Raw genomic sequence first — 21,411 nt, forward strand, 5'->3', positions numbered from 1 at the left:
GACTTCCCCGATGGGGTAGCGATGCAGCTTTCCATAAGCCGCCCAATAGTCGTACGACGCAGTGCTGCTATTGGCTGGAGCTGCTTGGCGTCTTGTGGGTCACCGGCAGAAAGATGCCGCCCGAGTAGCCACACAGGATCACGTACGAGGACGGGGCAGAGTTCGGAGTAGTACCTACCGCCATGGATGCTCATCGCTCATGAGACATTTCTTAAATCAATCACTTCATAAGCTTACCCCTGTTGCTGATATTGTGATCATCCAGGTGGGTAATTCAGTGTCGAGACAACGTGGGAGTGTTTTACATATAGCTCATTTATTATGATAAAATGTACAATGATTCAAGGTAACATAATGTACATAAAAACAATTCGTGACATTAAATGTCATGATTCTGTGCATGATTGACACACCACTTTTAACCTGGAGGCTTCCAATCTCGGTGATTTCAAACAACTTTGTTCATGATCTTTCCAATCTCATCTATTTCACACTCCACAGTGTCACCTCTCTGAAAAAGAGAAAAGTAATGATATTAATTTGAAAATCATTTGCTCACAATTCATGGGGATGTTTTGTTTATTTAAGTCATTATTGCAGAATAATTCATTTAAGCAGTCCAGCTCAATGGGTGCAAGCGGGCAGACACCGCCGCGCACCCTATGAAATACGACTGAAGATTAAACAATCTGCAGATTTTTTCTTCCATGAAAGTTGATCAAATTACAAAATTTAGATACAAAACATCCACTTCCAAAGAGAAAACATAATTCGGTTTCCTAACATATTGTATACTAGCTGGAAGGAGAGGTAAGGGGAAAGATACACCACATATACATCTTTTGGTGTGGTTTGGCTTTGACAGGCCCCTCCATTTTGGGGGAAGGGGGAAGGGAAGGAGGAACAATTTACCTGTGCAAAGAGTGCTTTAATCTCAGTGTTGCCCAGGTAAAAAATAAATAGTACCGCAAAGTGGGCGTAACCCCTCAGCCCATGCATGGTGGAAACCCATTTCAAGATGGCTGCCGTGGCGGCCATATTGAAAATCGCAGCACGCCCATTTTCGAAAGGAACCTTCCTCTACTCAACCCCAACACACACTGCAAAAATGGATTTAATCGGACAAGCCGTTCTGCTTGTAATTGATGGAAACCAATTTCAAGATGGCTGCCGTGGCGGCCATATTGAAAATCGCAGCACGCCCATGAACCTTCCTCTACTCAACCCCAACACACACTGCAAAAATGGATTTAATCGGACAAGCCGTTGTGCTCGAAATTGACGGAAACCAAAAGTTGACGGACGCCCGGATGGCTGCCGTGGCGGCCATATTGAAAATCGCAGCGCGCCCATTTTTGAAAAAAACCTTCCTCTACTCAACCCCAACACACACTGCAAAAATGGATTTAATCGGACAAGCCGTTCTCCTTGAAATTGACGGAAACCAAAAGTTGACGGACGCCCGCCCGGACGACACCCGTGACGACAATACCCCTTAGCCAAATTTGGGCTGAGGGGTGAAAAGGAAATTGTTATACCCTCTGCCACCAACATCAGGTGGTGCTACACGGTACACATTTACATAGATAATTTACGCCCCTCCCCCGGCCCCCCACATGAGGTCGCGGCCACATAGCCTATGTTACCCCCAGACAAAGTTGTATTTGCACCCCTGAGTAAAGTATAAAAGTGTTTATAGCTGGAGTACCCAGCGTTGCTCAAGCGAAAAAGAAACATTAACATATTTGAAATGACAACAAATATAATGGAAAAGCAATTACATCCAAATCAGAATCCATCACAAATATCAAATCATCATTTTTCCTTTTCGTTGAGTATATGCTGGTGAATATGCCGTTCATCACGTTTCTAAGTCAAGTATGATGATGATCAGGAAAGAGGAAGAAGCCTTACCACCAACTTCAACCGCTTCTGGAATTGTTCGATTCATTTGTGTTCAAATGTCTGGTAATTGTTTTGTATTTATTTATGCGAATGTATACTTGTATATAACTGTCATTAATCCAAAAGGCTTAGGCACTATAGAGCGATTTTTTTTAAATCCCCCCAAAAAAAAATTTGCAATTTTTTTTTTTTTTTTGCCTAAAACACTCCAAAGCACTAACTGATGAACCTCTGAAAGTTTGACGAAGATCCGTTCAGCTATCTCTGAGAAAAATGGCGATACAGACAAACAGCTCTCTTATACGAGTAGTATAGATAACACACACACACACACACACACACACACACACACACACACACACACACACACACACACACACACACACACACACACACACACACACACACACACACACACACACACACACACACACACACACACACACACACACACACACACACACACACACACACACACACACACACACACACACACACACACACACACACACAACCACCAATCGCAAAAAGAGAGCTATATACAAAATCTACGAACATCCACCACCTCCACTCTAAATCCACAATGCTCACAATCCAAGATCACTTAGACATGCGAGGTACTCTTTGTTTGTTTTTCTCTGTTTAAATGTTCGCCATGTATCCCCTCGCAAAACAACTCCCCCCTCGCCGTGTATGATCGCATGACCTCTTTGACCCGGCATCCGTGGGACCATTCTAACCGATACTATAAATGGCGTCCCTTGTTATTTAGAAACTGAAATTAGAAGATATTTTCACATCTCTTTTGCTAACTTAGAATGGTGTGTTATAGTAAAAGATTAGAGTACAATATGGAAAGGGTGGTCCAAACGAACTTTTTGCCTTTTGTTTTTTCTACATAAAGTACACAAAGTTTTACTGCACACCAAATTTCGCCGGACTTGAACGAGTCCGAATCCTTAACAGCCGAGTCCCCCAAAATTGGAATCGAGTCGTACATCGTTGACGACATTACTCCACTACTCCACACACATCACGGGCCAGCTACTCTCCACATGCCCTGTATTCACTCAACACAGACAACCCTTCAACGTTACTTCCACAAAAGATCTCTGGGATCGACTGATCAATGTTGGCTGATAACTTAGGTCCATCAGCTTCACAACCGTGTGACAGAGGCAACAACAACAACAATCAATCAATCACAAGGAATAAATCCTCCCAATAATTTTATACACTTGGAAAGCAGACCGTGAGGCTTACTTTTAGGAAAACTGGTGGTTTCCGAAACACCCCGACTCCCGGCGGGGTTCCAGTCAGGAATATGTCTCCAGGATAGAGCGTTACAATCCTGGACGCAAGAAATAGATTTATCAAACCCCAATATATCCATCATATGATCATGCACAAGGAATTTTGAAAATTAACAAAGGCTGCAACCTGAAACAAGTGTTCATAATTCAGGTGCAATCACTACAAACTAGACATCATGCTTGCCATGTTAAACAGGACTCACAGATCTATAATTGATAAGGAGTTATCACAGATAAGGCAGTGAGAGTATTTTAGTACCAAGAGAGGCAATCTCCCTCCACACACTGATTCAGCAATGGCTTCAGTGTCTAATTCAGTTCACTGTACATGTGAGACTAGAACGGCACTCTTCGATGTCGCAACGTCGACTGATATACCTCCGCCGACATGATAGATACTTGATCAAGTTCGATTTAAATCCCTGACCTTTGATGCAAAAATCTAATCGGTTCATCTTTGCATCATAATGTATACTTGTAGCAAGTCTGGTCAAAAATTCCATCACTGGTTCACAAGTTAGCATGGTAACAGAATTTTTTAACCAACCGGGACCTCTGACATTTGACCTATTGACCCCATAATCTAATCAGTTCATCGTTGCATCATAATATATACTTATACCAAGTTTGACTTGCATCCCCTCAGACGTTCATAAGTAATTGCAACAAAAAACAAAAATCGCGGTAACAAAAACTTATCGTGGACGGACGGATGCACGGACAGACAGCAAGACGGACAACCCAAAAAAATAATGCCTCAAGTGACTGTCAGTGGAGGCATTTAAATAAAAAAAAACCATTTGATCCACTCATTTCATGTGCAGCCAGTGGCTTCTGGTTTGCATCATTGTTGGTAGTGTGGCTGTGCTGCTGATGCAGTGCCCCCTGCTGGTTAGGGCAGGAATTTGAAATTTGTTCATCGTGCCGGCGAATACTACCCTATTCTTTGTAACATCCACCGACTAATGCCCGCAGACGGGACGCCCGTTAAACGTTGATCCAAGGGACGGTACACAAATTGATGAATCACCCTGCCCGTGAAACACCGGGATGACCGCTTATAGCTGGGTCGGGATTCAAACCCAGGCTAGACAGCGTAGAGGTGAGTGTGTGCCCCTCCAGGAAACCCTGCCAGCCCAAACATTTGATCATTCGACCAATTAGTCACATCGAATTTTGGTTAAAAAGATAAACCCGAATGCAACACATTTCAAGCTGCCTTTTAAGCCAGTGCAGCTGCACCATTTGAGCTGATGAGATGCTGGCATAGAAAGGCATTAAACTTTCAGGCATGCACAAAGAAATGGTGCATAAAATAAAACCTCACCGAGACACCCAGGAGACCAGGAATTCGGTCTTGAACACCATTTGTTCTGTGTTACTCTCCTGCATAACCTGCCCATTCACCCGACAGAAAATGCCCAACTTGTGAGGATCTGCAGGGTGTGGGCAAAACAGACGTGAGAAAGTTACTTTTTTCGGTATTGTCATCGTGCACAGCCCGTCCGTCTCCTTTTTCGACTTTTCTGGCCAAACTGCTGGGCCGATCCGGCTGAAATATGGCAGCAGGTTCCACTCCTGACTAGCAATGGGAATTGCAAAGCTCGTTCCAGTCATGTGACCTGGTGTATCCAAATGGCGGACTTAACAAATAAATTCCTTCAAAAATCTTTTTCTCCAGACTCACCAGTCAGAATGCTACCAAATTTGGGTTACATTAGGCCAGTGTAGGGATGATACATTGCAGAGATAATGCTGATTACGTGACAGGACGTGTGTCAAAATGGCCGACTTAGTCAATGTTTGGGAACATCTCGTAAATTCCTTCAAAAATCTTCTCCAGACCCACCAGTCAGATTGCCACCAAATCTGGATGACAACATTAGGCCAGGGCCCAGATAAACTACAGGTCCAGTGGTCCACTTTTAACCAAACCAACTTTAAACTATCTTTGAATCAAATCAAACTTGATTGGATATCAAACTCGATCACGGCGAGGTCACGTCTTTTCGAAGCTGTTCCATGCGCTCACGCTTTCGAAGCTAAGTGATCCTTCTCAATTGTGTTTTTGTCGAGACTGTATCTATCTTTCGGTGTATGTACCTATCGCGTATCTTTTGTAAAATTTTCGGTGCTAATTTTTCGTACATGTATACACAATCGTCGGTTAATGCGTATCGACTATTCTGAGGCCTAGTACTAGTACTCGTAGGCTTGGCTACCGTACCGTCTCCGACCTTGTGGTTTTGTTTTTCTCTCAGCGATTCGTCGAATGCACTGCATTTATTTTCGTTCTCCGTTTCGTCCCAGTCGTTCACCCCATACCTCCTTGTTTAATATTGTTACGGTCCACGGATTAGATGTTATTTTTTACCGAACGGTGGTGTAACCGCGGCCGAACAGTTGTTCCCCGACTAAACCCGATTCACCCGATTCACCCAAACGTTGGCCGTATCGCGCCACAGATACTCAATCTGGAAAACTCTAAAGCGACCGAATGCAAAGAGGAAGAAGAAGACGTACAGAAGAGTAACGGGGTTTATTATTATTTACACACGTAAGCAAAAAGGAGCAGTCACGATTATGCACAGGGACATGAGACGCAGGTGACACAGTGCAAATTATTAACTTATCTAACAGGCTTACTTAATACCCAGGACAGAACAAACAAAGACGACTCACACGGGGAATGATGATAGGAATTGGCTGGAAGGAAAGGAAAGTCCAATTTGTTCGGCAGCACGAATCGGCGCGTTCGGCAGCCGCCGTCCCTTCGCAGCCCTGCTCCAAACTGCCGTCCAGGCCCCAAACGGCTGTCGAGTCCTGTTGCTGCTGTAGACGCTGCTGCTGGCGAGCAAGGTGACGAATAGCAGGCTTTGTGCTTCCCTGGATGATCTTCTGCTTTTTGGCCCTCACGACTCAGCCCTGCTCTGACGACCCAGCTCTTTCCTGTCCACCTCACCACACAGCTCAGCTCAGCCTTTCAGCTCATCTCTTGGACTCATCTCTCTCTGGGGAACGCCCCGCGGCGGGTTATATAGGCCCCGCCCCTCAACCTTTGCGAACCTCCCCCAAACGCTCTTCCTCCACCCTCTCAAACCAAACCCTTCGTGCTCGGTTGGTTGTTCGGGGCTGGCTCACTCCTCCCCTCTATGACGAGGTGGAGACACGCCCTTCTCCTCCGACCCTGCCTCGTGGTCAATGGCGGCAATTGGAGGGGATGTAATTGGAAATGGCAATTGAGGCCTGGCAATGACGAAAGGGGAAATTGAGGTTTTGGGAATGGGAATGAAGGGAATCTATCTCTTTTACTCGGTGCAATGGAGTGTCATGTTAATGGACGACAAGGCCTTACCCTAAAACACATAATAAGATATAAGCTACTGAACAAGGGTTTTATCGGGTCCTGCAATGTGGTGTTTCATGGAATAACTACTGACATGCCCTGTTTTATCTTTACACAACTCCGGAGGCAGGAGGCGCAAAATAAACAATAATAATAATAAAGCACACAATAAAAAAAAATACAGTCCTCATATCCACAACACTGCACCCTCCTCCTCTTTGGCACGTCCCGGGCCTACAACTTTTATTTAGTGTGACACGTAGGTGTAGTTCCCTCTACTTTTAACCTGACCCCGAGTGCGACAGTTTTAAAACATAAATAAATGTGTCCCGCTGCTCCATTGCACCCTGCCTAACAGACTCACGCCCACAGTTAACCGAATTGCGGAATGGTCTTCAAACTATACACTGACGGTGGGGATCATTATTTACAATTGACGCTACTTTTATTTACAAAACTAACCCAGGACCTGTGATCATTCTTTCTGGGGGGGAGACAGTCTGCTCTGCATCAATGCACCATGAAAGCACCCAAAACGCACCAAAACACCCTCAAGCACCCATCGGTGCAGTCACCATTGTTTATGAATATTCAATGAATAAAAATAACCAAACAACCCCTAACCCTGCAGGTGGTCTCTTGCTCTTCGGCTCCCTCTGCTGGCTATTATTATTTCTTCCAGATGTTGTCTTTTTCCTTTGCTGGCGGCCTATTTGCAATAAAGTAAAATGCACCCAACGCGTCCCTTTTATTTTCTTTATTTATGGCCCACAGGGCCGACTAGTGTGGTTCACCTGTGGGGCATCGGTGCCCTGTGGCCAAGGTCCGCCAGCAAGATTTCGGGCCTTCATGGCCGGTTCCAGCGGAGGGGCCATGCCCCAACCCATGGGGTCCATACGTGGTGCTCGGCCACAGGCATGTGGTCCATAATGTGGTGCATCGATGCAGACAGCTAGTTCTGGGAATTTCGGGCGCACAATGGCCGACTCACGCACGCTCCCCTCGGCGCCCAATGGCGCAAAGGTCATGTGGGAGACAAAAGGGGGAAGACAAATGAGCGAGGGGTAAGGTCACAAGGGTACACATCAAACAAGGCAATGCAAGGCAAAATGCGTACGGAGGGCGAAGTGAGAAAGCTCGTCCCTACCGTACGTCACCCCCCTGTCACCTACACTACCCTTGCCCTTACCCCATATTTACAAAAATCTACACATTTACCAATTCGTCACTACTGTCACGTCTTCCCCATATTTCCCCTATACCAAATTCGTCTCCACAATCCCTCTACCCAAAATTTGCCATCACCCAATTCATCATCAATCCTCATAAGGAGGGAGAGATGGAACACAAAGTACAATGTCACACCCACGTCATGATGCGTCTCACAATCCAAAATATTTGCACATAAAAAATAATCAAACATGGCATGGTGTGGAGTACCTGTCACCTCAGGTGAGTGGATGCAGATGGTGCGAGGAGATTTTCATCCTAACTACTTTCTAAATGACTTTAACACACTTTACTCTACCCGGGGTCTCTCCCTGCCAATCCATTGGCCAACTTACACTATGGGTTCTAAAAACCAATTCCCATTGACCAAACTGTGGTGCTGCTCAATTTGGGGTCTCACTCCCCCGATTCATCTCTCGGTGCCCTTGCACAATTTCTGGGCTGTGACGTGTAGCTCTCCCAGCAGGTCTACACACCTGCACACCTCCACCACTGCAGTTGCCACCCGAGCTTACCTAGCTCCTCACCCTAACCTATCTAATTGGGGAAGGCCCCTCTTGGCTCTGTCACCCCTTGGTGCCCTCTGGCACTGGGCTACCCGGGTCCGTCCTCCGGATCCTCGGGCCCCATCCACAACTACTCTACCGGCTCCCAGAGCCCACCTGCGGCCTCACCTGGCCGACATCCTCACAGTGGTGGAGTGCCCAAACCAACTACACACACTAACAGGCTACACGCCCAGCCATTTCCACAACACTAATGCACCCATCCAAAGACCATTGTTCCACCCGCACCACAGATGCCAATATCCAACCACAATTTACCTATACCCTCTACCTAACACTTACACTACCCGCCCCGGGTATCCGTGATGGGGGTCCACTCTTCCCCCATTCACACCTTCGCACCATGCACACCACTCCGTACCACTTACTCCAACTCTCTCCACACCACTCATTCTCTGCTCCATATATTCCACACACCTGTACTTGCACACCTGTGCTCTCATACTTGGCTCCACCTGCACCCTTCTCTCCCCCAAGCGCATTCGCGCTGATCCACAACACTCACTACTCACCATGACACTCATCCGCAATGCTCTCTCATTCATCACTTGTACACTCACACACACCTCGGAGCATTGCCTCACCGATGCCTCATTTGAAGCTGCTCACCAGCACTTCCATTCATACTGCATCATCTGCTCTGTCTACTCCCTTCTAAAACTCGCGCTCCTCCATCTTCCCTTACACTCAGCGCTCCCACGTCATTATCAAACACTAAGCTACTACGTCCCCACTACAGGTACCAAGTCTCTTACTTAAATCTTGTCACCTATAGTCACCTCTAGTCCCTATCAATATAACCAAGCCCTCCCTGGCTCAGTTGTCATAGCCACCCCAATGTCTCATCCACGTCGTGATGCGTCTCACAAATCCAAACAGCAATATCCCACTCCTGACACCAATTTGTTACGGTCCGCGGATTAGATGTTATTTTTTACCGAGCGGTGGTGTAACCGCGGCCGAACAGTTGTTCCCCGACTAAACCCGATTCACCCAAACGTTGGCCGTATCGTGCCACAGATACTCAATCTGGAAAACTCTAAAGCGACCGAATGCAAAGAGGAAGAAGAAGACGTACAGAAGAGTAACGGGGTTTATTATTATTTACACACGTAAGCACAAAGGAGCAGTCACGATTATGTACAGGGACATGAGACGCAGGTGACAGTGCAAATTATTAACTTATATAACAGGCTTACTTAATACCCAGGACAGAACAAACAAAGATGACTCACACGGGGAATGATGATAGGAATTGGCTGGAAAGAGAGGAAAGTCCAATTTGTTCGGCAGCACGAATCGGCAGCCGCCGTCCCTTCGCGGCCCTGCTCCAAACTGCCGTCCAGGCCCTAAACGGCTGTCGAGTCTTGTTGCTGCTGTAGACGCTGCTGCTGGCGAGCAAGGTGACGAATAGCAGGCTTTGTGCTTCCCTGGATGATCTTCTGCTTTTTGGCCCTCACGACTCAGCCCTGCTCTGACGACCCAGCTCTTTCCTGTCCACCTCACCACGCAGCTCAGCTCAGCCTTTCAGCTCATCTCTTGGACTCATCTCTCTCTGGGGAACGCCCCGCGGTGGGTTATATAGGCCCCGCCCCTCAACCTTTGCGAACCTCCCCCAAACGCTCTTCCTCCGCCCTCTCAAACCAAACCCCTCGTGCTCGGTTGGTTGTTCGGGGCTGGCTCACTCCTCCCCTCTATGACGAGGTGGAGACACGCCCTTCTCCTCCGACCCTGCCTCGTGGTCAATGGCGGCAATTGGAGGGGATGTAATTGGCAATGGCAATTGAGGCCTGGCAATGACGAAAGGGGAAATGGAGGTTTTGGGAATGGGAATGAAGGGAATCTATCTCTTTTACTCGGTGCAATGGAGTGTCATGTTAATGGACGACAAGGCCTTACCCTAAAACACATAATAAGATATAAGCTACTGAACAAGGGCTTTATCGGGTCCTGCAATGTGGTGTTTCATGGAATAACTACCGAGACGCCCTTTTTATCTTTACACAACTCCAGAGGCAGGAGGCACAGAATAAACAATAATAATAATAAAGCACAAAAAAAAAAAAATACAGTCCTCATATTCGCAACAATATCTCTACTCCAAAAAAAAAAAAACCCCAAAAAAATATTTCCTTCCCAGGTCTTATTCGTTTATTTGTTGTTCTTTTTTGTTCGTTCGTTCTTCGTTCGCGATCATGCGATCATGTGGTTAGAAATGTATAATCTCTCCCCTGAACAACTATTTTCTCTCATATATTATAACACCCTTTTCTTCTTTTCCTACAAAAGGATGCTTTCGTCTTGCTCACCAAATCTATTCATTCCAAAAAATATATATTGTTGCGAATATGGAATTTGGCCTCCATATCCGCTTGTAAATATTCCCCTATTTTCTCCAATACTCCCCAACTTTCCCCAATCCCCCATTCCCTAGTCCCATTGCATGTAAATAACAATCAGTAGAGCCGACCTTCCCCTTATTCCCCCATTAAATGTCGTGCCCAGGTCCACCGCACCACACGTAGACAACTTTCGGACATCTTCCTAGTTATTCTTAATCTATGTCAGTTAAGGCCTCGTTTCCATTAATTATGACTCTTCGTTGCACCAGAATGTGATTATATGGCATCAGTAGTGAGTTTAGGACCTTTCCCATACCTCCTTCCATCTTCTTCCCCAACAATTACAACAACAACAGAGGAGATGGCGGCGGAGCGGGGGAGGATGCGTCCTCACACCGGCTCGATTAGCTCCAGACCATGCGCTCCACGGGGTTACCACGAAGGGGCTCCTTGTCAGCTCCTCGTCAAGGGCGGAGCCTGGTAAACCCCCCGCACGCACCCAATGAGAAGCAACGTGCCGATTCCACGAGGCGGAGCTAACGAGCCGAGGGCGTGTCACTCCCCGCCGGATATACGCGGCCACGCGCCGGATGTGACGAGAGATGCGCACCCAGCTTGGAGAAGGAAAGCCACCTGCGAGCGCTGAGTCAGATGCGCACCGAGCTTGGAGAAGGAAAGCCACCTGCGAGCGCTGAGTCAGATGCGCACCGAGCTTGGAGAAGGAAAGCCACCTGCGAGCGCTGAGTCAGATGCGCCCCCAGCTTGAGCAGACAAGACGCCATCCGAGCGCTGCGACCTCCCCGCATCTCTGGACCGGACCGAGTCGATTCTGACCTTTGAGCCCAGGTGCACCTGGAGCCATCGCTACCTGCCTTTCCTTGCCATCAATCCCCGTGTGAGTCAGCATTTTGTCCCGTTTATCTGTCGTCTGTTGGGAATAATATAAGATTGTGTCTAAGTGCTTGTCTTTCTATGCTGTCCCTCTTGTAGTTGTAATCTAACCTTCCGCCTTAATATAACCTCCTCCGGAGGTCTTGAGAACTGAACCCCTGGTGTCGTATTGTGTTATTGTAATCCAGCCGGGTGTCTTCTTTTTCTTATTGAGCCAGCATCGCGCGACTTCGTCAACGTCGAGTATAGTCGGGTAATTTGTGCGGACACGACGGCCATTCCGCTCGGCCCACTTTAACATCAAAGTCGTGTCTGTAACAATTGGTGTCGAGGAGTGAGATTCGGACCCGGGACTAAATTAGTTAGGCCCAAATTTTGGGAGGGAAAATCGGTTCGGAGCGCGTACTGCGCTCGACAAAATCGAGCCGGAGCGCGGTCCCGCGGTTACTGCGCTCGCCGAAATTATAACGAAAAAAAAAAAAATTTGGATTTGTTTTACGAAACTCGAATTTTGCAAGTCGCGCTATGGCGGATCAAGACGGCTGGGGTCCGGTAGGGGAGAGTGAAGCAGGGTCGGTCCAGGACCAAATTGAGGGACATGAGGGACATGAGGAGAGCGAAACAGCGAGGGTAGCAGGCACGCAAAATGGCGCCTCGCAAGAGCGCGCGGTAGCCGAGCCCGCTGTATCAACGGGCTTTAACATGCAGCCGATTGACATACAGGCCCTCATTGCGCAGCTACAGGCAGCTGTACAGATGAGTATGGGGAGCCAAATTGAGCGATTGGGTAAGCGATTGGAGGGCCAAATGGGGGTAATGGGGAACCGGATGGATGCTCAGAGTGAGCAATTGGGAGTAATGAGGGACGAAGCGAGGGGTACTGGGGAGGAGTTAGACAACGGGATAAAAGAAGTAAAGAATGGGTTAACGGGGGTAGAAAACAGAATGGCCGCTCAAGAGAATCAGATAGAGGGAGTGAAACATGGGTTAACGGGGGTAGAAAACAGAATGGCCGCTCAAGAGAATCAAATAGAGGGAGTGAAAAATGGGTTAGAGGGGTTAGAAAACAGTATGGAAGGCAAATTGAGGGACATGAGGGACCAAGCGGAAAGGGAAGTTAAACAAATGGAGCAGCAGATAGAGGGGGTCAGAATGGGGGTAGAAACCAAACTGGATGCTCACAGGGAGGAAATGGAGCAGATGAGGGTGGCATCTGGGCAGGAGATGCAAGTGATGGGAGAAGAGATCAGAAGAGGTGTGAGTGAGGAGGTCGGAGGAGTGCGCGAGGAGGTGAGGCACTGTAAGGAGCACATGGAGAAGGAGGTGAGAAAGGGGACTGTAAAGTTACAAGGGGGCATAGAGGTCCTGACGCAGGAGGTGGAACAGCTGACGGAGGGACAAAAAGGACTAACGGAGCAGGTTCAAAGGAACACTGCGGTATTAGGAGGGTTGAAAGCGACACAAAACGACATAAAAAACGACTTGATAGCGACAAAGAGGGAATGTCAGATGGTACGTGAGGGACTGACAACGAGGTTGGACGAGGTGATAGAGGTAATGGAGACGAAGGACCGGCAGGTGAGGACGCACCTGGAAACGGTCAAGGTAGCCTTAGAGGATGAGCTTGAGGAGACGTACCGGGGAATAAAAGAGGTGAAGCACAAATTAGAAGAAGTGGAAGAAGGGATGAGCGAAATTAAGAAGCGACGGAGAGGGGATAAGAAAGAGATAAAAGAGGAGATAAAAGAATTGGTCCAAAGTCTGTGTTTGGATCGTGATGATGTGCTCATTAACCGGATGAGGGATTCGCAGGTGATGGAGGAGAAGCGAAGAGGAAGAGGACCCGGTGTAAGTGGTGACCAATATGGTCGTGCGTATGATGCGCCAGGGGATTTAAGAAGCTTGGGGGTCGAGATAGACCCGGGTGTTCGTGAAAGGCCGTTGGTGAAGTGTGCGACAGGTCTGGTGTGCGAAAGAGGAGGTGTGCAAGAAAGTCCGACTCTGGGGTGTGTGAGGAAAAAGTGCGTACCAAGGAGTGAGTGTGCAGGCGAGAGTGAGTCGGTCGTAGCGTGTGTGCGAGGGAGCACATGGGAGCGCGGTGTGGTGAGTGTTACAGAGGGTGTGACGGGAGAGTGTGCGCAGGAGTGTGCGCGAGAAAGGTGTGTGACGGACAGGTGCATGAGGAAAGAGTGCGCTGTCAGAAGTAAGGAAGAGTGTCCACCTGTGGTGAGTGTTACAGAGGGTGTAACGGGAGAGTGTGCGCGAGAAAGGGGTGTGACCGACAGGTGCATGAGGAAAGAGTGCGCTGTCAGAAGTAAGGAAGAGTGTCCACCTGTGGTGAGTGTTACAGAGGGTGTAACGGGAGAGTGTGCGCGAGAAAGGTGTGTGACGGACAGGTGCATGAGGAAAGAGTGCGCTGTCAAGAGTAAGGGTGAGTGCGCTGTCAGGAATGGAGGTGAAAGTAGTGAGAGTGACATGAAGCGTGAGTTAGTTGTGACAGGTGAGCGAGGATGTACACCTGGGATGGAAGGATGCACACCTGGAATGGTAGAGCGTGAGTGGGAATGCACGCTGGAGTTGGTGGTGAGGCACGTGGTTGGGTGTGCGAATGAGGGCACACCTGTGATTGTCACAGAGGAGGTGACAGAGGAGGGGGTGCGAAGAGGTGTGTTGGTGAGGTGTGCTACCAACGAATGTGCGCCAAAGTGTTCGGTGGTCAGGTGTGTGACCAAGGCTGTGAGTGGAATGAGGGTACCTGGGTGTGTAAGGAAAGGTACGAGGAGAATGAGCACGGCTGGATGTGTGAGCAAGGAACGGGCTTCGGGGTGTAAGCATGCAGGTGAAGCATCGACATTAGACGGGATAGAGTTTAGAACGACTTATAGCCGAATCGGGCCCTCGGTGCGTGCTGGGCCTCGCTTTGAACGGCCGCGTCCGTGCTCCACTAGGCGGAGCTGGCCGCCCGATAGAAAGGGTCGTCATGGCGACCACGTTTTGTGGAGACGTGCCGGCAGGTCGAGATCGGGACATTGGATGGCTCCACGCCGAGGTGATGCGTGGGATCTCGGCCCGGGTAAGCCCCCGTCCCTGCACCGAGTGCCGGACGCATCCAGCCGCTGGCACAAAACAACCAGCATCCATTGCTTGGCTTTACGAAGCCGGGCTTTGGACAGGAATTGGCGCACCGAGAGGCAGTAGTGAGTAGACTGGGTGATGAGGTTAGTGTTTTGGCCCCGAAATTAGAAAAAGGCGAAATTTGATGATTGGCAAAGGATTGGCAGAGTGATGATTGGTAATGGTACAGTGATTGGCAGATGATTGGCAAATTTTTAATTTGTTGAAATTTGATGTGCAAAATTGGTAGTGAGAGGCCCCCGATGTGGTGGGATGGCATCCTTGCCACCCTTCCCATGTGGTGGGGCAAAGGAGCAATAGCTTATGGGGTGTATGGCAGTGAAAACTAGCCCGGGTGGGTTAGGATATTGTGTGTAGGGATCTAGAGAAGATGACCTTAGGTAACGTTAAGTTTAGTTAGTGACTGATACCTGTAGTGGGGACGCAGGTAGATTAGTATGGATGATAATGACGAGGGAGCGCAATAGTTTAAAGGGACGACTGGGACGCGCAAGTTTCAGAAGGGAGTAGTTAGCTGAAATGATGCCGTGTGTGTGAGAATTGAACAGGTGTGATTGCACAGGTGTGCAACTGGACAGGTGTGTGGAGCAGTGTATGAGTAGTGAGTGTGTGGATCAGCGCGAATGCGCTTGGGGAGAGAAGGGTGCAGGTGGCACCAGGTGTGAGAGCACAGGTGTGCAAGTACAGGTGTGTGGAGAGAGTTGGAGTAAGTGGTATGGAGTGGTGTGCGTGGTGCGAAGGTGTGGATGGGGGAAGAGTGGACCCCTTTCACGAGTACCCGGGGCGGGTAGTGTAAGTGTTAGGTAGAGGGTGCAGGTAAATTGTGGTTGGATATTGGCATTTGTGGTGCGGTTGCAGAATGGTGTTGTGAATGGGTGCATTAGTGTTGTGGAAATGGCTGGGCGTGTAGCCTGTTAGTGTGTGTAGTTGGTTGGGCACTCCACCACTGTGAGGATGTCGGCCAGGTGAGGCCGCAGGTGGGCTCTGGGAGCCGGTAGTTGTGAGTGGGTGCCTGAGGGTCCCGGGTGTGGATCGGGCAGCCCAGTGCCAGAGAGGGCACCGAGTGGGGAGAGAGCCAAAGGGCCTTCCCCAGGTAGTTAGGTTAGGGTAAGGAGCAGGTAAGCTCGGAGGCAACTGCAGTGGTGGAGGTGTGCAGGTGGGTAGACCCACTGGGAGAGGTACACGTCGCAGCCCAGAAATTGTACGAGGGCACCGGGAGATGAATCGGGGGAGTGAGACCCCAAATTGAAGAGCACCACAGTTTGGCCAATGGGAATTGGTTTTTAGAACCCATAGTGTAAGAGGGCCAATGGTTTGGCCGGAGGAAGACCCCGGGTAGTAGTCTAGGGCGATTAGTAATTTCGTGTTTTTTGTTTGTTAAAATTGATTTAGCAATGGATTCTGCTTCAGAATATTATAGAGATGTAAAAAAAATAGGGTTCCATTTTTTCTTTTACGTCTAATAGGTAGTAATTCGAAGAAATCCAAGATGGCCGCCATAAAATTTGGAAAATACACTTTTGTGCATATCTTTGTATCTAGATATCATATAAACATGAATAATATGTCCTTTTATATGTTTTCAGACCCAAGGAAGCCATATCTGCCATTGTTTTTACAGAAAAATGCAAGGAAATTAAAATAGTGGGCAATATACCAGCCAAAATGGAGACGGCCGTCGTGAAATCGGATCGTATAATTTCCCAATTAGAATCGATTCAATAAACAATCTTCACTGATAACATTTATTTTGAATACACACACACGCACACACACACACACACACACACACACACACACACACACGCACACACATACACACACACCTAAACATAAACGATGAATGAACATAAACGATCACATAAACGAATGCCTCATTCATCCTCATCCATATCTATCACACGCGGTTCATTGATGTTTGCTTTGTTGTTACAACTGTAACCCACACACCCACAAACTTCAGTACAAGGAATATTGTTATTGCGACAGCTACATCTTCCCATACACCCTTTCTTGCACCCACAGTTCACGAGATTCATTATTGCTTCTGGGGTTGGAGGATTCAGGCATCGACTTGGGGCATAAACACCATCATCCGAAAGTAACTGCCAACCATACTCGACAGGTGATGGAAGGGACGGATGGCTTTCTGCTGCCTTTCTCCATATCATTGCGATATAATGTGCTCGCTGAACGTGTAACTTTAGCGAACCAGTGGTAGGTGGAAGACTCTCTCCCTCAGCAGCACGGTTGGAGAATAAGAACCAGCGAAGCTCGTTTACTTTCGTGTGAACTTTAGACTTGTACAGCAGACAGACGAAGCGTTCCAGCTGGGAACACACTTCTGGTGACGGATCAGTTTGTCCCAAAGACTCCAGAGCCTCCCATATCTTGTTGTCACATGTCATGAAGACCTTAAAGCACCAGTCCTTGCTCCTGCCAGCGAACCTTCCAGACATGTCACTTCCCGTGAATGCGTGGAATCCAAGTATTGCAGACGCACGTTTCTCTCCTAGCATGCCATGAATAGGTTGGACTGCAATGCTCCTCCTCAACTTTCCCTTCCCAGTGAGAAACCTCGTAGCAGGTGGTAGATCGTGAAATCTCTGAATCAGTAGGAGGAAGATATCGGTATCTGGCGAATCAATGATAACTTCTGCATCTTTGTCGACTGTGAGAGCATGCAGAATTAAGAGTGTATCGGCCTCTTCTTGGCTGTGCGTGAGTAGACTGTCTGGAACTTCAGTGTTGCCCGTGGTCTTAGTTCCTGATGTCACCATGAACTTCTTCAACTTGTTTGGATGAGCCTTGCTGTAAGATAGACACTTCACAGCCAAGTACTCTGTAAGCTCTGCCTTGGTCTTCACATTGGAAAGGAAATCTTTGAGTGAAATCTTCTGGATCAATGTACTATCCCTGACGTGATAGTATGTTGATTTCCCCTTTGTCCTCTTTAGGCGCATTTTGTCTTTCAGTGAGTTATCGATGTATCGGTCGAATACCAACCTCACGTCATCATAATGCACGGCAATATTTTCGAGGCGTTCAATGAACGATTGAGCAAAGTCACTGCATGTAATCATTTGTTCTGTTTTGGAGATCCCGTTAACAAGAGCCATGCCATCAATGATTATCACTCTATGGCGAGAAGTAGTCTCGTTTTCATTGATCACTCCTGATCTTGTGGTTGTGTCTGGGTTTTGGCTGATCTGAGAGGGTTCCTGCAAATTTTGGCTTGAGATTTCATAGTCAGTTGATGGGTCATTAGTTTCTTCCCCAGCGTGTGCTGCTGCATCATTCAAAGCGGCAATTCCCGCGTCTTGATGCTCATTGATTTCTGTCGAAATAGGTTCTCCTGGTGGATCATGTACATCCTGCTCTTCAGGCTCAGCCAGATGCTCAAGTTGACGAAGGATTTTTGCCTTGTCGTATGCCAACAAGAGGGATCCATCAGATGCAAATAAAGAACGTGGAACGATGCCAAATTCATAGGTGCCAATACATTCTTTCAGGTCGAGCTCTGGTCGGCTCCGTGAGATAACGATGAACCTCTGCAACAATCCTCGCTCTTCTTTGACTTTGATCAGCTTGTCGCCCGATCTCACTTCTGTTGTGGCATTCGAACTCTTGAATGTTCGAAGTTTTCTTTTCGTCATTTTGTCCCACACAGAAAGTTTTCCCTCAGCTAAACGATCTGTGGCAAATTGCTGGAACATCTGTTGTCCGATCTCGTCGCGCTCTAAGATGTCGCTGGACACTTTTTCATTCATGACTTCTTTGGTGAGCAGGTTGTAGACCTCGTCTACTTCCTCTTCCATAAATGGATCGCCATGTTCACGGAACACCCTAGAAAGCTTGGAGGCATGGCTCATCACCCGGGAAAGCTTTCCCCCCGTGATTTCGTGGTGTTGTTTTCTGCTCTGGTTTTCACCAAGACCATATCCCTCCGCAAACTCGTGCAGTGACTTTGACAGCTCAGGTGCAATGAGGAAGAACTTGTCAAGCGCCTTCTCATTTTGAGTTATCCCTACGATTCCTCCAATCACCTTCAGTGTACGGTTTTCTTGCTCAATGCCATGGTCTGGGGCTATTGATGTGAAGCCTGCCAATCCTTTTGTCACACAGAAGTTCCCTTTCATGAATTCCCTCCACAGTTCTGGGTGCTGCTTTTCAGTCTCCTGCATTGTTGAAATGTAGAGAGGGAGCAACCGAGCATAGTTTAGATGATCGTGAGCGAAGAAGTACTTCGTGAGAGACTCGATGCTCTCCATATGCAGCAGCAGATCACGTTGTCTTGTACTTCTAATGAACAGAAGGATAGTCTCAAACTGTTTCATGTAGTTCAGGATGAAGCGCTGTATCTTGTTTGTGCTGACCTCAAATTGTTCCAGTTTTTTGGTCATATCTCTGGACTCCATCATGGCCAATGTTTTTTTGAGAATGTCGCATAGATTCTTCTCTGGCTCCATGCTCCCGCTGATGTCTCTCTGATATGCCTCTCCCAGACGAACAGATGACTCGTTCAGATAGGCCCTTTCTTCAGGTTCCATTGCCAGGAATCTCTGGAAGTACAGGTTGTACAAAGCGATCAGTGTTACCATGTGTGCCTCCAGAGCTCGATACAAGTGCCTCCCATTTAGTATTTGGCTCACTGTGGTTGGCGAGAAAAGTCCAGCCTCGACCCATGCCTGATCACTTCCACTCCCTTCCACGTATTTTCCTAATGCAGCTAAGGCCCAAAACACAACATGTAGCTCACCAGGTCGGAAGAGGAATTGCTTCCTGATGGCCTCGCGTTCCACCCACAGCTTCATCGCCAGGTCGTATAGCTGCAAATCGAGAGTCATGACTGTGATTGCCTCACTCCCCATAACACGAGTTGTGATGTTGTGAGCTCTCATCAGACCCGTGTACAGTGTATCATAGTCTGTAGGAGGCGACCTTATCAACGGAGGAACGAGAGCAACATTGGTCTTCTCACTGGACGAAGATAGCAAGGAATTGAAGGCTCCCCACGTCCCCGGAGCTGTGAGTTTGACGTCAACTTCTCCTTCTTCCTCGAAGTTCAGGCATCCAATCATCCAGGTCATATCGGTTTTCTTGTTCTTGTCTGTCTCGGGTTTTGATGTGAGCAGCTTGCAGTCGCTCTTTCTCTTCTCGGGTGCTGGCTTCTTGCAGGTCAACGTTTTACAGCCAACTGCATCATGTATCGTTTGAGCTTTTGATGACCGGTCAAGTTCAATTGGTGGTATCATGGGTGATTTCTCCGGTGATACAGGCTGGTAGATCGCAATTGCTGTACCATGAAGGGTATTCATCCCGCAAGGAGTTGACTCTAGAAAATCGATGTTGTCCATGGCAAACCAGACGAACGTGTCCTGAACCAACCATGGTGGTAGACAGATGCCTCCGGTGGACTCCATTTGCTTCAGTACGGAGTTGGCAATGCTGGTCTCAATCTCCATGACCTTTTTGTAGGAGATGGCGAGGTCCAGATGTGCAAGTTTCTCTACAAGCGCCTTGGATCGTGTGTTTTTGTGTATGTCGAGAGCTAAGCCCACACTCAATGGAGTTTCAAATCGTTGTTTGAATGATCCATCCTCGCTTCTTGGTTCGTACGATACCTGTCGGTCAGATTTATAAGCACCGACAAAGTGCTGCGCCAACAATGATGCACTCACACCAATGGAGTCCTCCCTGTTGCTATTTCCTACTTTCCTTGTTCCCATGACTGCATGCTTGCAGAAGATGTTGAGCATCGGGGGTGGCTTGTAATCAGCAAAGGTTCCATTAAATTTCCATGCTGGGGAAGATGCGATGTCTTTCCTCAATATTTTCGCAGCTCGCAAAAGTACTTTAAAATCGTCTTTGATGCTGTCTGCTGTAATTGTGCTTGATATCATGTGGTCTTTGAGCTTTGTGGAAAGAATCTGCTCTGGCTTTGTTTTGTTTGAGGGCCGGCTGAAATGAACATCGGCAATGTTGTCTAGGATCAATTGTTTCAGGTATGGCTTATAACTATGGTTGTCTGAGACCGGAAAGTCGTGCTCCTTAAGTAAATTGACATAGGTTACATGAATTTCATTCATATTCAGCACAGCATTTTCAGTAGTATCATTCAACGCAGTTTCAACAATTTCAATGAGTTCAAGGTCTGATAACACCTGACCAAAGTTAACATTGGTTGTTTCTGTTTGTTTTTCCGTCTTAACTATAGCACGTTTGGCCTTAACTACACATGGTAAATGATATTTCATGTCCTCAGCCATTGCTTGCAATGGGTCAGGCGAACTTATGACACTGTTCAGTCTCACTTTCAGATTGTCATTACTTGTTTCTTGGCCAATGTTTCTGATCTGGAGTCCCATGTTCTTTGTTGACACATTGTGTAGTTCACTTCCTCTGTCTTCCTGGCATATGACACATCTGAGCGCGTCAAATGTCTGTTCTCGGGAACACCTTCTGGATGTTGACGTGCTTTCCCCTAGATCACTAGAACTTGGTCGTCCTCTCTTTTTCAGTCGGATTTCTGCGGCACTGCCTGATGTTGTTCCTTTCTCAAACCTAGCCTTTGCTCGATCAATGTGCATCTTATTGGTAACATCTTTGTAACAAGCTTTATGGTAGCGGAGACCTTTTGCGAGCAATTCTTCAGCAGAGGAATATTGCAAACGTCTATTCAA

General features: G+C 47.7%; 1 protein-coding gene across 1 annotated transcript in view; it reads right to left on the reverse strand.

Moving 5' to 3' along the window:
* Positions 1-294: 294 nt before the first annotated feature.
* The window catches only part of LOC137413135 (oxaloacetate tautomerase FAHD2A, mitochondrial), a 54,983-nt gene continuing 33,866 nt past the window's right edge, over positions 295-21,411 (reverse strand). Inside the window, exons 5-7 of the mRNA XM_068098526.2 lie at positions 4,546-4,654; positions 3,169-3,256; positions 295-511 (exon numbers count right to left, since the gene is read on the reverse strand). Of these exons, the coding sequence (XP_067954627.2) occupies positions 449-511; positions 3,169-3,256; positions 4,546-4,654 (260 nt within the window). The 3' untranslated portion in view covers positions 295-448. The remainder of the gene's footprint in view (positions 512-3,168; positions 3,257-4,545; positions 4,655-21,411) is intronic.

Source organism: Myxine glutinosa, chromosome 3 (assembly GCF_964187855.1).
Source record: "Myxine glutinosa chromosome 3, kmMyxGlut1.1, whole genome shotgun sequence".
NCBI lineage: Eukaryota > Metazoa > Chordata > Myxini > Myxiniformes > Myxinidae > Myxine > Myxine glutinosa.